At 42.1% G+C, this 17,103-nt stretch overlaps 1 protein-coding gene across 3 annotated transcripts in view; it reads left to right on the top strand.

Moving 5' to 3' along the window:
* Positions 1-355: 355 nt before the first annotated feature.
* dpysl2b (dihydropyrimidinase like 2b) overlaps positions 356-17,103 on the top strand; it is a 35,187-nt gene continuing 18,439 nt past the window's right edge. The window contains exons 1-4 of one of the 3 annotated variants that reach the window (XM_051412734.1): positions 356-545; positions 856-1,277; positions 14,955-15,043; positions 16,464-16,648. In XM_051412734.1, coding sequence (XP_051268694.1) covers positions 1,011-1,277; positions 14,955-15,043; positions 16,464-16,648 — 541 coding nt within the window. In that variant the 5' untranslated portion in view covers positions 356-545; positions 856-1,010. Of the gene's footprint in view, positions 546-582; positions 1,278-3,902; positions 4,245-14,954; positions 15,044-16,463; positions 16,649-17,103 lie in introns of those variants that run through there. The other 2 variants (XM_051412733.1, XM_051412735.1) reach the window with 2 other exon arrangements.

The following is a 17,103-nucleotide window of genomic DNA, read 5'->3' as shown; positions in this document are numbered from 1 at the left end:
TTAATAAATGAATAAACAAATGATGAAATAAAATAAGTTAAGCATATATAACTCATTATTAGTTTTACAAAACAGAATCCTCACCGTCCTTTTCCACTGTGTAACATTGAACGTCCTAGTCTGAGTTGGTATGTGCCAAGTGAAAGCTGCCAGTGAGACATGCAGCTGACACTCTATGTCAGTCAAACAAACCTAAAAATATGTAGAGGTATGTGTGTGGGAGGCAGGGTGTGGTGCTGAATGGACAGCGCCCTTCATTGTTGGACTGGGTGTGACTTTGAGGGAACTCTCCATGGTGCTGATCGCTCCTTGACCTCAAACTTTGTGCCAGAAACGCCCCTCAGAGACAGACACAGCTGCTTGACATGGTCTTGATTATTAGATTACACGGCTTTTAGGCTCACTGTCAGGCAGGTCAGAGTACCCCTGATGGATAGAGCATCAAGTCTTTGCTTTGGACAAGAAAGGACCGATCATTTCCGGAGAGTCACATCTTTTGCGCTCCTGCCACCGCCAGTCTCTGGACTGGTTCACACAGGCTACAGGTAATCCTCCTCCTCCTGTAGCCCATTGGGTCTCTATTTTGACAAAGCTAGACTGTTAGCTCTCTCCCCTCATATGCTGACTTATAACTCGGGAAATCGGCTGCAGTCTAGAAGCTAATTTAGACTCATGAGTAAGCAATTCAAAACTGTTTGCTGATCTGTAGGAGGATCATAGACTAGGAGAGATTCTCTCGTATTTGTGCCTAATATCAGATAATATTACGTGGATTCATCTCTCTCTACAGTGGGAGTGTTTTCATGCACCATTAGCCTTACAGATTTTTTTTTATTTTTTGCGCTTTTGTCACAGTGCGACCACCTGCGCTTGAAAACCCCGGCGAAGGCGGTGGCTGTCCAGGCGTGCGGAGCTGAAAAAAAAAAAAACATACAAGGAGCTAAGACTCTGAGCATCTGTGCAGCTTCTCCCCGAAAAACCCTCGCAGCACCCCCCCACGCCTGGAAGGCATGTCGACCGCCGGGGAAGTGCCAGCCTTCTTCAAGAGTATGGGCTCTGACAGCCCCGCCAGGCCGAGGCAGAAATTCTGTGGCATGTTCTGCCCGGTGGAAGGCTCCTCGGACAGCAAGACGCTCGACTTTGATGCGCTCTCGATGTGCAGGGGCAAGAGTGACGGGCGAGTCATTGACCGGCAGACCGACATCTCCCAGCCGAGGAAGGTGGAGATAAGGGAGAGCACAGGGAAGGAAGCTCTACAGAATCTGGATGATAAAAGGGTAAATTTCTGCATTTTGCATGCTTATTGTGCATGTTTTCGTTCCATTAAGTCTCTTTTTTTTATCTTTCTTTCTCTCCGGCTCTAATTTCTGCCATCCAACATTCGGATCTTTGTACAAACCTGCGCCATTCTCATCTAAAAGTGTTCCAATTACAGCCTCTGCCACTCATCCGAGTTTATTTAAGCTTTTAGCCAATGTATGCCAGACAACTTGCCCTGACTACATTTCCCAGAAAGCACTGTGATGTAACAGACAGAGGGCCCACCATGCAGAGCTGCCAGAGGGAGTGGCTCCTGTTGGTTCCAGCTTACATGACTGTTGATCTGATCCCTGCTGCACTGTGCAGCTGGTTGGGTGACAATACAACCCCATAGAGTGTGTGTTCATGGGCTGCTGAAGTGTCCTTAAGCATGGCTGTAAACACAAACAACGTCTGAATGAGGACAATGAATAACAAGATTGGTTAGATGGGACACATACATGTGAACACACAGCTCTGGGTGATGTGGTGCATGGTTGCAGCATTATGTTGCTGTGGTGCATTCAGGTTCTCTAACAGCAGAGTGAAGGGTGTGGAGCCGTAGGGATGGCAGCTCTGACTTGCATGACTTGCAGGAAAAAAATCTATCAACTTTTCTGCTGCTGCTTCAAACTCACTATCCAGGTTTTACAGCTGGGTGGTCAACTGTGGCACGAACAGTATCAGTGCTTCCTTTACTTAATATTTAAGCACTCAGGATGCTGTTAAAAGCTTTGGGTGGTGGTGTGGTGTATCATGGTATCATGTTACATATTGATTGGAGGCATTAGCCACACAATCAGCTCTTTACTCTCTTCTATCTAATTCTCTTACCGATTTCATTCTTACATGTATAGTAGCTTGCCCCCCTCTTCTGAGATAAAATAATATACATTGGACATGTTTAATTTGCTCCTGCATATTAATATTATAAGAATTTCATTTATGGGATGTTTAAAAGCTAGCCTGCATCTGAGGACCCTGCCTGATAAGAAATGTGACATAAGCAGACTGCAGTGGTAGAAAGTACATTTCTATTTGCATTTTCTGCTCTAAATGTATTTGGTAGTTACTAATTACTTTACAGATTCAGATTAATAATAGAAAATATATTTATGATGTAATCTTATAGAATAAGATAAGACTTTATTGATCCTTGGGGGGGGGGACACAAGCTACCCAGCAGTGTATAAATAAATAAAAATAGGCCCCACCTTTACCAGCTGCAAAGTGATCAAATAATAATATAATAAGATACTCTATATCCAATAATACAATATACATTATTTTGAAATTGGACCATTCTGCATAATGAGTACTTTTACTTCTGGTACTTTAAAGGACCAGTGTGTAGGATTTAGTGGCATCTAGCAGAGATGTAGCCGATCGCAACCAACTGAATACAGTTTTATCTAAGTAAAATACCCTATTCCATCACCGGCAGACTGCACATCTTTATATCTTAGATACAGGTTAAACTTCATATAACAATCCCACACGCCGGTGCAGCATTTTTAAAGGAAGGCCCTTAAAGAAACAACACATTCTTCTGGTGGTTAGCTAATATTTGCATACTTGTAATACCTGTACTGCTCTGTATATATATACTGACATTGTTTAAAGGTCCAGTGTGTAACATTTAGGAGGACCTATTGGCAGGAATGTAATATAATATTTATAGGTATGTTCTCATTAGTCTAGAATGAGCGTTTTTATTTTACACCATGTTTTCTTACGTCAAGGGTTGCTTTCCATGGAGGCTGCCATGTTGAATTGCAGTGTTTCTACAGCTGCCCAGAAGGAAAACGACCAAAAGACAGGGTGCACTTGTGTTTCATGCGTTTTGCAGGTACCATAGTTTTTCTTTTGCACTTGGAAGGGGAGGGTGAGCCCTGCTAGATGCCACTAAATCCTACACACTGGCCCTTTAAATAAAAAAATAGTTGTTGTCCATAACATGCAATTGGAGCCATTCAGCTAGGAAGGATACTGCATCTCATTTACTCTGAAGTCAACCATGATGAGTGACTGCAGGCCACCATAGTCGCAGCCTTATGACATCATCAGTGTGTGCCGCTGTCAGTAATATGTGTTTGCTAATAAAAATAAACTGTGTGTGGAAAATAATTTACAACAATGCAAGTCCGTTTTTAATTGATATTATGTTTGTTAAAATATAAATTTTCTTCAAGCAGTAGAAAAGATCAACCCGTGTCCCCTCTGTGCCGCTCTCCCTGATCCCCACAAGTGTCCCTTCTTGTTTTTAGTCTTCATTAAACTATGTTGTGACTGTTTTATTCACAAAATTGTCAAAACAAGTTGATTGGAGCTGGAAATAGATCTGGAAATGATCCTGTTTGTGCACTGGCTGAGATCATTCTCTTATAAAATTCAGCTTTTGATCAGATGAAGTGGAGTTAAGATGGCTGCTGGGTGTTTCTCCACTTGTTCACTTGGTGCACTCTCTGCCTCCTTCACTAATCCAAGGAAGGAGAGCAATTGATGGCATTAGTGGCTCTCTCCTGTCAATGGAGCAGGGCGAGGCTCTGCGCATGCTCCGTGGGGTTCTTTTATGGGGAAGAGGCTCGCGAGTGGTCCCTCCCTCCCCTCTTGTCTGACTCCGTCTGGGAAGGAAAGGTTTGGTGCATCGGCGGAGACCCAGGAGGCTGCCAGGACGCGATCCGGAGTTGAGAGATAGTTTGAGTCTTTTACGGTTTGTGGCCTCCCAAGGAGCAACTGCGACCATCCCGACTTCTTCTTCTTCTTCTTCTTCTTCTTCTTCTTCTTGTTCCTCCTCCTCCTCCTCATCATCCTCGTTTCAGCCCGGCGAGCGGCAGTAATCCGTACATCCCGTTGCATTGATTGCGGTCCACGGCGCAGCGCAAGACGAACCACCGGTGAATATGTCTGGCTACCAGGGCAAGAAGAACATCCCCCGCATCACAGTGAGTGTCGGGGTGTTTTTTTTTAATGTTGAAGTAGCTCAGATTATATCCAGTCTGGCGTCCGGTGGTCCTGGTCGGTGTGGGCCTGGCTGCGGGTGTGGGTGCAGGATGTCACCGGGGCGGCATGGTCCCTGCATGCGCCTCCGCTGCGCTCCTCTAAGAATCTGAGCTCGCGAAGCTGCACGAGTCGCTTTTCTTAAATGCATTTTGCAGATGCATGTCGGTTTTATTGTAAAAAAAAAAAAATAATAATAATAATAAATAAAAGCCACCCTGCTTTCGCGGACAGCAAACGCGCACTGGGGGTCGATAAATCAATGAGGCCACCGACACTGTGGTGAGGCTGAAACATTTTTAGATTTTTTTTGCAGCATCTTTGCGACAAGTGCTGAAACCGAGCCACCACTTAACCTTCAATATTCATGTGTGTTGCAGACTCACTCTCGGTCTGCCATTCTTTGTCCGCGGTATGCATGACAGTTGAGATTTCACGCCGGTGGTCTTTGTTAGGCGGTGTGTCTGGTAGCCGGGTATCACTGCACACCAACTGCTGGGGCAAATGCTTCCCTGCATCCGCTGTAACGCTCAGCACCCGGCTGGGGTTGTTGTTGTTGTTTTTTTCAAGCTCTCTCTTTAAACTAGCTTCGATTTTTTTTTTTTTTTTTGGTATTGAGTTTTTAGAGGGCGCAGAAACATTTAATGGTGTCACTGTGGGCCAGATTATTTCCCTGAATTCATAGCGGAGCTGCGGGGATGGTGGTGGTGGTGGAGGTAGTTGAATGGAAAGTAGAGAATAGGGAGGGGAAGGGAGGGGAGCCAGGGGAAGGGAGGGGACAGTGGGTCCTATTTCCTTCCATGTTTCTCCCTCAGCTGTGTAATGAAGGGAAGATGCATGTAGCTGATCAGGAAGGAGGTCACAGCTTTAGGGAAATAATTGGGTTAAAATGGCAAAAATTGCTCAGAACAAAACCATCATGGAGGGAGCTGCGTGTCTTATTTTGGGCTTTGTATGCAAATATGAGTGAATGCTTTCTGAAGATAACAAGATGCATTACTACATAAATAATCTGTCTTGTACTCATTATAAAACAAGTCTACAAGGAACAGGCCTAGGGCCCTAGTTTCTAGGAGGCCACAACCTACGGCCTTTGTGTTAAGTGGCTAATTCCAATCAAAAGTCCTGAAAAAACTGAATTCACTTTCTAAATTCCTAACAAAGAAACTCTAATCAGGACAATGGCATGATGTGGTGGCTGTTAGGGATCCTTCAGGGATCTCTGCACAGGGCCTCATCATCTCAAAAGCCATTCATTTTCATTTATACTATATTAGATGAGGTCTAAACCTCCATCCATCCTGCACCTGGTGGACGTCATGCAGCCAAAGCCAGCCATAACCGAGCTGACCAACAACGTATCTAATCTCAGGATTAATCAAACGGAGTCATTCTGGCACCAGAGCGTCCATGTGCATGCAGGCGTCCTAAACTGGAATTATAGTTCTGTAAAAGATATATGTGAACCACGCAGAGAAGGGTGTTGCTGTAGGTCGCAGTCCCTAGGGGGGTTAAATAAAATAACCAAACACACTCACTTTAAATCTAAAGGACTCAGAACACCAGTGTATGTGTGCTTATATATGGATTCTGGAGATACATGTTCCAGCCCTTACTGTGTATTTGTGCTGACAGCATTAGTCCTTAACTGACAACAATTTTTGATAACTGGCTAATTGTTTGGTCAAGAACGAATCCAAACACTGTGTTTCTTGCCTTTCAAATGGGAAATTTGCTACTTTCCTCTATTTTGTATCACTGGGTTTGGGAATTCTCAGTAAGACAAATCAAGCAATTTAAAGATGTCATCTTGGGCTCTGGGAACTTGAGAGGGAACATTTTTTAGACTAAAGATTTGTCTAAACTGTGTGTTTATATGGAAAAATGTGTCTTATTGAAGTGGAGGAAACTAATCAGAAAGAGCAATGTCTCACCTTTCTGTTTCACTAGCAAGCTTAACCTAAGCTTTAAGCTCCCACTGAAACTAATGCATAAAACAAACAAGTCATATGATAATAACAGAAAATAATCTGAAGCATATGTTGGACTGTGTTGATATCAGTGTGTCCCTGGTGAAAACAGAAGACCTCTCAGGTGAATCCTTTTCCTCTCAACTCTCTGCAGAGTGCTTGAGATGCAGCAGCCAGTTGGTGGAGAGATCAGAGGATTAGTAGGGGGGTGGTAGTCCCAACAGTGATTAAGTCAGACCTAAATGGATAGACTTCCTATTCTTGAACAGTGCATGAAAGAAAAAAGGGGGTCAGAGACAGAATTCCTTAAAATGTAGTTTAGGTTAATAGTTGAGTGTGATAAATGCATTGCATAAGACTGTGGGAGAGAGTCTTTCATTTTTTTCCAGCTGGTCCTGGGTCTGTGAGCTTCAGGTAGCAAACATACATCCTGGAACCACCGGACTTCTTCACTGAACAGGCGTCAGAGTGTAGAGTGGATGAGCTTGTTAAACCACACAGAGGCTGCAGAGGAAATGAATGAGGTTAAATTGAATAAAAACTAAACAGGAAAGGCTGCAGCAGTGACAAAGGAACTGTACCTTTGTGCACAAGCCAATCAAATTTACAGTTCAGATCACACGTAATGCTGAAAATGTTTTATCCATCCATCCCCAGTCATTATGGATGTAGTGCTGGTAGAGCTGACTGTTTTGCCCGGGCCAGATGGAGTCGGGTCAGCTGCACAGGCAGGGATGTACTTAAGGCAGATCTCATCAAATATGAATGAACCTCAAGAAGTTCACCACCTGGGTTTGAGGCTTCTGTGAGTCATGCTTCCATATTTCTGATGCATACAGCTACATCAGAGCAGAGTTAACAAGGTGTGCGATACAAGTGGACATTTGGTCAGGCATGGCTGCAATTAAATGATTAATGGATTGGTGTGAAAAATGTGAAAAAAAGGAAGGAAAATTGTCTGTCACTAGTTCCCAGAGTCCAAGGTAACATCTTCAAATGACTTGTTTAGTCTGACAAACAGTCCAAAACCCAAAGCATACACACTTTACAGTTATCAGATCAACCATTTTGATCATTGATGAGTTATGACATTTGCTGTTCAGTTCAATATATATGGGTTTTGAACTGTAAGTTGGACAAAAGTAAGTCATTTGAAGATGTCTGATTGGACTCTGGAAACTGCAAAGACTAAAAAACGAATAAACACATCAGCACAATAAACAACAGATTGAAGAATAATTATTAGTTGCAGCCCTAAATTAGATTAAACAGACAAAACCAGCAATTCCTCACATTTGCAGAGCTGTCATTTTTGCTGAATAAATACCCTAAACAACACATCAATTATCAAAATTTAAACATTTCTCTCAATTAACTAATCGATTAATAGGCTGATCATTTCAGAACAAGACTGAAGTTATTTTTGCCCCAAACAAGAGCAGTGTGTCTTTGAAACTGAAAGATGAGATGAAGTAAAAAAAACAAGAGAAAATATGATGTTGTAGTAAAGTAAATGCCCCTCTAATGTCCATGTTAAAGGCAGGTAAAAATAGACTGAGTCTATAATAAGACTGTCCTGGATTAAAGTCTCTGTCACTACAATCCTCAGCGGATGAGAGATCATTAGGCAGTCTGCTAGTATACCTGTAGCACAGTAGTTGTCCCCAGTGGCAGCTCAGTGTGTGTGTTGTTAATGTTAAGGTTGCCTCAGCCCGTTCATGCTGTTATCGCACCGTGCACAGCGGTCCGGGGCACTGTCTGTTCACACATCACACGCAGCATGCTGCTCTTCGAACCACCCACCCACCGGCTTGGCCTCGCTTTATTCACGGTCGATATATTCCCGAATTCCCCCATTCATAAAGCCAGAAGTCAGAAAATACACAGCGTGTGTCTGCGTGTGTTTGTCCGTAAGTGAACAGAAGGTGAACTTTTTTTATTAATCAGCACCTGAACAAAGGCGAACACTGTTGAGTAAAAATCTGTGACAGGATCGTGGTGCCTCCAGCTGCAACAGACTGCAGAAAGAGGTCAATGAGCGGATTTTTCATAGTGAAAGAGAACTGAAGTGATTTTTACATTGCCAAAGAGAGAATATAAAGGAATTCTTAAGTCAAGGAGATAATTTTTCATATTCAGAGAGAGAATTTGAGGGAACATTTCATTGGCACATTTTAAACAACCAGTGCAGGATTTAATGACAACTAGAGGTTAAGTTGCAGATTGCAACTATTTGAAAACAACTCAGCCTTACAAAGGGTATAGGAGAAACTATGGTGGCTGCAAGAAACGCGAAAGGCCCTGTCTAGAGCCAGTATTTGGTTTGTCCGTTGTGAGCTAGTGTAGAAACATGATGGTTCAACATGGTGGACTCCCTGGAAAGCGGTGTTTGTAGATAAAAAAGGTCCCATTCTAAGGTAACGACAACTAAACAATTCCTATTTTCAGGTGATTATAAACTAATGAAAACCTATGAATATATTCAGTTTCTGCCAACATATCCTCCTGAATGTTACACACTGGACCTCTAAGTGAATATTTCACAGTCAAAGAGAGAGTTCACTTGTAGATGCAGTTAATGAATGAGTCCAGTTTGTGTAAAAAGTCATATCTTCATCTTCTGATCTTATATCTATGGATTTCTGTGGTGATGTGAGGTCTATCCCAAACTCCCAATACCTGCACACATACACACAAACATCACTGTTCAGTTTGATTTTTGTAACCAGTTTGTGCTGAATTTTCCAAACCAACGTCCTCTCTGGGGATCTGTTTTATTCCTGTTTAACCAGTCAGTCAGCAAGTGTTTTAAATAAAGAAAAATAAATAGCGAACATGTGTTTTTACAGCAGTTGTCCCAACATGTATGGAGATGATTTTGGTTGCAGATGGGTTTTTGAATAATCCAGAGCACACATAAATCATAATGCTGAATGTCTGACCTGGCAGCGTTCTCTACCTGACTTCACAAATGTTCCCAGGATATTTTCCATTTGGACAACAACACAAGATGTTGCTGGGTTACGTCTAACACTGGCAGACGTTTTCATAGTGCCAGAACGGATTTTGTCCTGATTTTATGAAACTCCGTCTCCTCAGTCACCAGGCGGCTCTTTTCCACTGTTGAGTGTTTCAGTTTTCACCTGTGTGGTGTGCAGCTCTGTTTATACACAACATGTTTTAATAATGTGTCATAAACTGCAGGAGTCATATGATACAGCAGATTGATCTGACTGGCTATAACAGAGAAATAATCAATATTCCCACACTCCCATCATCAGTAGTCTGTTTCTTTCATACTCAGAAGCCTTTAGCATTAGAATTACGTATTTATAAATACGTTCCTTTAAAGTTGCTATAATCAATATATTTATATTAACGATGGGTCACAATGTGTAATGAGAAAGGACTCACGCATTATAATAAACTCATAGAGAATTACTACATGAATCTGCAGTTCTCCTCAGTAGGGTTGGGTCGATATTAACCCAAATACCAGAGCGGTAATACCGTATTCTGCCTCTAGGTGTTGCGATGACTCAGCCGCTCCAGAGTGGAACGTAATGAGAGCCATGAATGAGAGTGGAGCTGCAAGTTTCCCAAAACACGTTCCTATAAATGTTTCACAATTAAAGCCTTGTTAAGAAATAAAGGGTTTCTGTCCACTGAAACACCAGAATTTAAAAATGGATACAGGAAGTGTTGAGTGTTTATTAAGCGTAATGCAGCAACTTTAACAGGGCAAGCAGGAGCCGAACCAAATGTGGCTACGTTATCGCCTGTACTGACAAACTATAGCTGGCTAGCTGCCTTGCTAACACAGCAAACAGACGTGATAAGCATGAATGACATGACGGTGGTAGTTATGTTGAAAAGGCAAAGTGATGGGCTCAGTGTTCATTAACTTTCTAGGAATGTATTTCACACACTAGTTAGCAACGTACTGTGAAGACACCACTTCACTCTGCACCTCATAATGGCAACCTGTAATGGCAACCGCCCACTAAAGGGTTGACAATGCTGCTGTCTTTTCAATTTATCAGAATGGCTCATAATGGCAAGTGTCAAACATCAATCTGGTTTAAGCGTGTAAACTGGACCAGTTCTACGTAGCGTTTTATCTCCTATGAGATCATTGTTTTGGTTTTACGACCCACAGCTGAACTGTTTTGGTTCGCTCTCACCGCTCTCGTCAGCGGCAGGGAGCTGTTTTCAGTGAAAAAGCTCTAATAAACCTGCTGTAGGTGACCTACGCAGCACCCAACGGCAGATAGACAAAAGACTAGCTAGCATTTAGCAGCTAGATACTTTTGTATTTTGTTCAGGAGTTGGTGGAGAGTAAATAAGAAACCTAAAATATGGACTTATATTTGCCAGGTCGTCTGAAACAAAACTCCAAATGAATGCTAATGTTGCTCGGCCTTCTGGATGTGTAACTGTTCACCATATAAACTGCTATGCTGAACCAGAAGAAGATCTTTCTGTTAAACGTTTAGTGATCCATTTGTTTCAAACCTACGTGTTTTGCTGTCTAAATCACGCTAACTTGAATCTACAGTAGCTAGCATTGCTAGCATTGGAGCACACTTGTTTAGTATTGTTAACACATAAAACATAAAACAAATTCATTCAGCTTTATTTCCACTCCACTTTTTTCCCCGTGGTCCCTCGCAGTGTTTCTTCATCCCCCAATTTCTATTAGAACCAGGATGTTTTCTTTGAGGAAAAGGATGCAGGAGGAAAGTTAAGGAAAGTTACTGCCGTCAAAAATAGTCAATGAATAATTAAACATTTTATAAATAACTTGAAAACAGTGGTTGCTTTATTCATGCTAGATAAGTGGCATTTTGCTGGTATGATATTTACATTAGCAGGGTTGAACATTGTAGTCTGGAATGAAAACACAGCAGTTTAAGAACAGTGAACCCATTGAGCATTGTCCACATCCTGTTTGTGAGGCCCTCAGAGGTTCCCATGAAGGAAAGGTCACTGTCATGTTTGGCTCTGATCCAGTACAACCAGACACTCTCTCCAACCCCTGTGAGCTCCAAAACAATTAGATCATTATACAGTACAAATCTGGATGGAAGGCAAATAATTGTTATGCTAATTTCTGCATCTGAAGCTACAGAACTGAAACATTTAAGACAAAAAACACCTTTTTCGTGGGACTTTTTTCAGAATCATCTGCCTTTCCCTCATCGAGTAACCCAATAACCAGCCCTTTTTAAAGGATAAAAAAATTAGTAATTGTTTCTGAAAAGATAATTTTGCCTCTCAGTCTTGGCTCGCACAGTTTTGGGCCTGTGTGAAAAGTGTCGACTCGAGAACCAAAGTCTCTTGGCGAACTCCTGTAAGTAATGTGATAATGACAGTCATGATGAGGCACATGATGTAACGGCATATTTCAAAGCAGTTGCTGGGATGAAATAAGGCCAGTACTGGGCTGGAGCTAGGCCAGCCGCTCCACCAGAGCAGTCTGTTGGGCATAGATCGAAGATTACCACATAATCTATTTGCATTAGTTCCATCAGTGCTGTCAGAGCGTCGCCACACCTTTCAGATGACAACTGCAAAGCATTTTCCAGACCTGCTGCATTTTCCAGACCTGCTGCAGTTAGCTGAAGTGTGTGTGTGTGTGTGTGTGTGTGTGTGTGTGTGTGTGTGTGTGTGTGTGTGTGTGTGTGTGTGTGTGTGTGTGTGTGTGTGTGTGTGTCTGTGTCTGTGTGTCTGTGTGTGTGTGTGTCTTCTTCCCTTCATTGAAAAGCCATAAGTGCTTGGCTGCCAAAATAAGAAGTTCAAGAACACCAAAAGCGGAGAGGATATGACTTTATGACTCATGTATGTCCTCCATGAGTCTGTCTGGTTACTGTACAGCTGTAGTAATAACAAAAAGATCGGATAAGATACATTTCATTGCAGCTGTATACTCAGATACTGCAACAATAAAGAACACTTTATCTTTTAACCTAACTGACCAAACAGGACTAAAATAAATGCCTGCACTGAACCTTTTTTGTTTCACATACAGACATTAGGAGCTTTGGATGGATCTGACCTTTACATACCGTAGTCACATGACAGATACAGAGTTCAAGGCTTCAAAGGATCAAAGAGGAAGTGCGCTGATTTTACATATCAGAGTATACAAAGTTAATATGTTTTGGTATGGTATGCATGTATGTGAAAAGAGCCTTTTGTGGCTCCAGAGGGAGCTGCACAAATTCTGATAACCTGTGTGATGTCACTAACCTGTGTGATGTCACAGGAGCTGAGCACTACAGATTTAAAAATGAAAGAAATCTGGGGGTGTGGAGTTAGAAAGGAGGGAGCTTACCAGATCTCTGTAGCCTGCTCCTAATCTCTGCTTGGGGCCAGAGCCTTAAAGCTATGTCAGCTGCTACTAGCGTAACACACCCAAAACTCTGACTAATGTATTTATAGTTAAGTTGCATTGTGGGTAATGTAGGCACTAGGTTCGGACAAGGAAGAAGAGTGTGTGGAATACAAAAGGTGATATCTCTGGTTCTGCTGCATTGATCATAAGTTTACTCTTTTAAGATTACTTTTGCAAAAGAATTATGGTTATTAATCAATCCGTCGATTATTTTTCCAAATTTCCCAGAACCAAGGTGACGTCTTCAGATTGCTTCTTTTGTTCAACCAACAGTCAAAAGATATTCAGTGTACAGTAATATGAGACAGAGAAAAGCATCAGACCTTCACATTTGAAAATGTTTTTTTTGGATAAATTTTTATATTATATTATTATATTTTATTCAGAGAAAACCACAAAGTGCTGTACTGCTGTACAGTTTATACATATCAGTGCATGTATGAAGCAGAGTTTGCATCGTCTACCAAAAAAACTAATTCCACCTGCACCATGCTGGCTGTACATGCAAAGATAAATGTATTATATAATTTACATCTGCAGCCACTCAGCATGCTGTTTAGGAGAAAAATATAGAAAATTCAAAATAAAACCCATTACGTAATATTTCAAAAAGCTGAGTTGTGCAGTGCAGAGTTGTATGTGCTGGTTCAGACGCTGGGCGGGGTCTGACTGGGAGCCTTTGCAGAGCAGCAGTTGTGCTCGGGGCCAGAGCTGCTGGCCGGTCAGCAGCTAGCGGCAGCGGCTCGAACAGAGCAGCCTTTGTTAGAAGGGGATGCTGGAGTCCTTGTGACCAGAACTGCCACTCCCTCTTTGGACAGAGGACCCGGGGTGACTCGAGGGAGGGATGTGGGGGTGAGGGGCTCCGGGTGTGAAGCCCCCCCTCCCCCTTCACAGAGACAAGTGGCACAGCAGGCATGGATGATTGATTACACAGTCTGTGCTCTGATTGGCCCTCTCTCATGTCATCACTGTGACAGCTCAGCCACACGAGGAGGACAGAGGGGTGTGTCTGGAGGCGGGCTCCTGTCTTTATTGTTGCAGCAGTGAATACCTCCCCTCACTTTGTTGTTCCGGCAGATTAAAGCAGCAGAGAGAGGAGCAGTGATGAACATTTACTGTTTCTGTGGCTGAGGTTGCTCCCCTCTCTGAACGAGAGCGCCCAGAAGTTTCTTCTTCTTTTTGACCTAAAGAGAAATGTCAGATTCACTTATTTTGCATCTGTTAGTCCCATATAATACTCCAAGCAACCATGCATATTTACATTTTTGTATGTACTGAAGAGCCGCACTACTAATAAACCACCATTATTTAGTTTATATTAGAGGGTCATTCAGGTTAATACAGTATTTTTTGTCACACTTAACAAACCACTCAAGACCTTAAACAAAAAACATTTTTTTATTACGTTTAATATGGTCATGGACTAAAAGATATACTGCTCTGAACAAAATAAAATGGTAAACTGCAGTCACAGTATTAAAAGTGTTTTTACTGTCAATACTGCTCAGCAGAAGCCCGCCCGTCTTGCAATGTAATTTAGCCATATATCAAGCTACGGCAGTGTTTATGGAATGCACTTATTTTTGATTGGATGAAAAAAAACAAAAAAACCCCCCTAGGTTTTAACTTCTGTCCTCCCATTCTCTCTCCTCCATCTTCTCTCTCTGCACCTTTTGTTTTTTAAATCAGTCCCTATTCCCCCCCTCCCCTCCCCAATTATAAACAGTGTCATTGTTAAAGAATCCACACAGAAACCTGGTGCCGATCCAAACCTCACAGTTCTCTGTTCTTTGTGTCATCGCCTGTTTCACCCTCCATCCATGTATTAGCATATTAAGTGTGTGTGTGTGTGTGTGTGTGTGTGTGTGTGTGTGTGTGTGTGTGTGTGTGTGTGTGTGTGTGTGTGTGTGTGTGTGTGTGGAAGAAAAGCCTGTATCAGTTGAAAGACAGAGCGCAGCCATGTGTTTCTTATCAGAATTCATCCTAAAAAGGCCAACCACAGGCTGCAGTGTAAATCCAGCAGGTTCGGATTATTTATTTTTTGTTTGCGAGCACCAGTCCGCTCTTTCATGCGACATTTCCCAAAATGTACTTAATCCTGCATCCGATCGAGCCAAATCGGATACTCGCCCTCACAAGCATCTTTTTATAGTCGTCTATAAAACCCCAGAAGCGTGTTCAGATCTGCAGCGACCGGTTCCCACAGTTTAACTCCAGCTTCTCCTGTTGAAATATTTCTTTAAATGTAGTTAAATGCACAGCAACTTATCATCTTTATTGTTTTCCAGAGCGACCGTCTCCTGATCAAAGGAGGGAAGATCGTGAACGATGACCAGTCCTTCTGTGCTGACATCTATATGGAGGATGGAGTCATCAAGTGAGTGCACCAGTTTATCTTCAAGCTGCTGACGGTTTAATAAGACCACAGATTTCATCATGTTTACAAAGTTATAATCTATGAGTGTCTCTGATTTTTCTCTCTTTTTATTACAATACGAACATAAAACATACAAAAAGGAGTAACAGTGAAAATACAATAGTTTGCCTACATTGACTTGGAATTTGTTTAGGCATCTAAGTAAGTGCACAAACAAAAAGTCTCACATTATGGTCTGTTTAGTAGCTGTTCTGGAGCTTTCCATCATCTCACGTGATCTTCCTCAGCACAGGGAGTTTGCCCAGTTGTTGTGGAAATCATCTTCCATTTGTTTCCATTTCTGAGCCCTTTAAGGACTTCATGTTTGCTTAATAAATGGACGCTGAGGTTCGACTGTTTTGTTCCAAAGTCAAGAATAAACCTCAACAGTGTAGGCAATCACTCCCAACACAGCCCGCCAGTGGAAAACAAACAATAACACACACACAGAGGATTATCTACAGACTGAAAAGTTATAGACTGAAGCTACCGGTTACTGTGCCAACCCTTTCTACAATTCAGAACCGATTTGGCATCAAAAGCAATATCAGACAAAATAAATGACAATATTTCTAATATATCAATGTCAGCATACCGTTCTGATCTGATTCTGATTGTTCATTGACATTTGAATAAAAAAAACGTTTCACAGCGGTTCCATTTTTAAGCACAAATAAACTTAGACCCGCCCCCACACACCTCAGCACAAGGTTCTGCATTGCCGGATTGTGTGTGAATGCAGCTGAAGCGAACACTCACAGTCAAACGGACACACTGACCTGCAGCTCTTAAAACATCCACGACACAGACAGAGAGGCAGAGGAGAGAGACGGAGACAGTGATGTAACCTGGTCGCTAAGTTTTTATAGAGTCCCGCCCTCACACCCTGCAAACCGTAAAGGTTAACGCCCAGAAACGTCCTGAACACAGTAAAATAAAGAGAAAATACAAGCAGAGGGTCTCTGCAGACGCACACTGCTGGTAGATCATAAGTGATGATTCAGAGGGATTATTTTTGTAAAGTCTATATATATGGTTTTGTAGGAAAATCTTACTAAAGGCAAACTGAGTATTTTGAGCATTTGTTGTTGGCAGGTGTTGGACACTTCCAAGTTAAGATTTTTGGATGATTTGTACAGTTTTAGAATATACCAATTATAAGATATATATGCCTGAAATGATTATTCCTGGTTAAGTTAATAATAAATTAATGTTAATTTAACACAGTACAGCCTCTTAGTTTGTTTTTTGACATATTATATTGTTATTATTGCTATAGTATTGAGATGTCTGCGTGATAAGGTTTCATTAAATAACACTCTGTTTAATCTATATTCATCTTCTTACACATTGTTTTGTGATTTCTTATATTCTTCTGCAGACAAATTGGGGAAAATCTCATCGTACCCGGCGGGGTAAAAACCATCGATGCCCACGGGCGCATGTTGATGCCGGGCGGCATCGACGTGCACACACGTTTCCAGATGCCTGATCGAGGCATGACGTCTGCCGATGACTTCTACCAGGGCACCAAGGCCGCGCTGGCTGGAGGCACCACCATGATCAGTAAGTAATTCAGCAGCAAGATCGTGATTAAAGACTCATTTGAGTTAATAGTTAATCAGTTTATCAGTTTCCTTTTGAGTCCTTTCTGTGAGGGAATCAAAGCTGACTGTGGTGTTTGCAGTGTGTCTTTCCCTGCAGTGATTCTTCACTCACTGACTGGCTTTAATTGAAAATATCTTAATGAGACCAGGAGGGGTGCCAAGCCTGTTCATGGCCGAGCCAAAATATATAACTGTCCATCTGCTGTGAGGGGCTGTGAGGGGCTGCGAGGTGCTGCGATGTGCTGACTGCTGTTCAGCCTGAGCTAAGAAGTCAGACACTGCAGATTCAACATTGTTATTTTATGGATGCTTTTCTTTATATGTGTTAGGCTTCTCATTCTTGCAGTTCTGTTTTAATTAGTATAATGTTTCCTAGAGGTCTCAAGCCTGGTTTTTGCTGTGTGTGGTCGACTT

Source organism: Dicentrarchus labrax, unplaced genomic scaffold (assembly GCF_905237075.1).
Source record: "Dicentrarchus labrax unplaced genomic scaffold, dlabrax2021, whole genome shotgun sequence".
In the NCBI taxonomy this organism is placed as follows: domain Eukaryota; kingdom Metazoa; phylum Chordata; class Actinopteri; family Moronidae; genus Dicentrarchus; species Dicentrarchus labrax.
The sequence above is the reverse complement of the archived record's forward strand: the minus strand, read 5'-3'. Positions and strand labels throughout refer to the sequence as shown.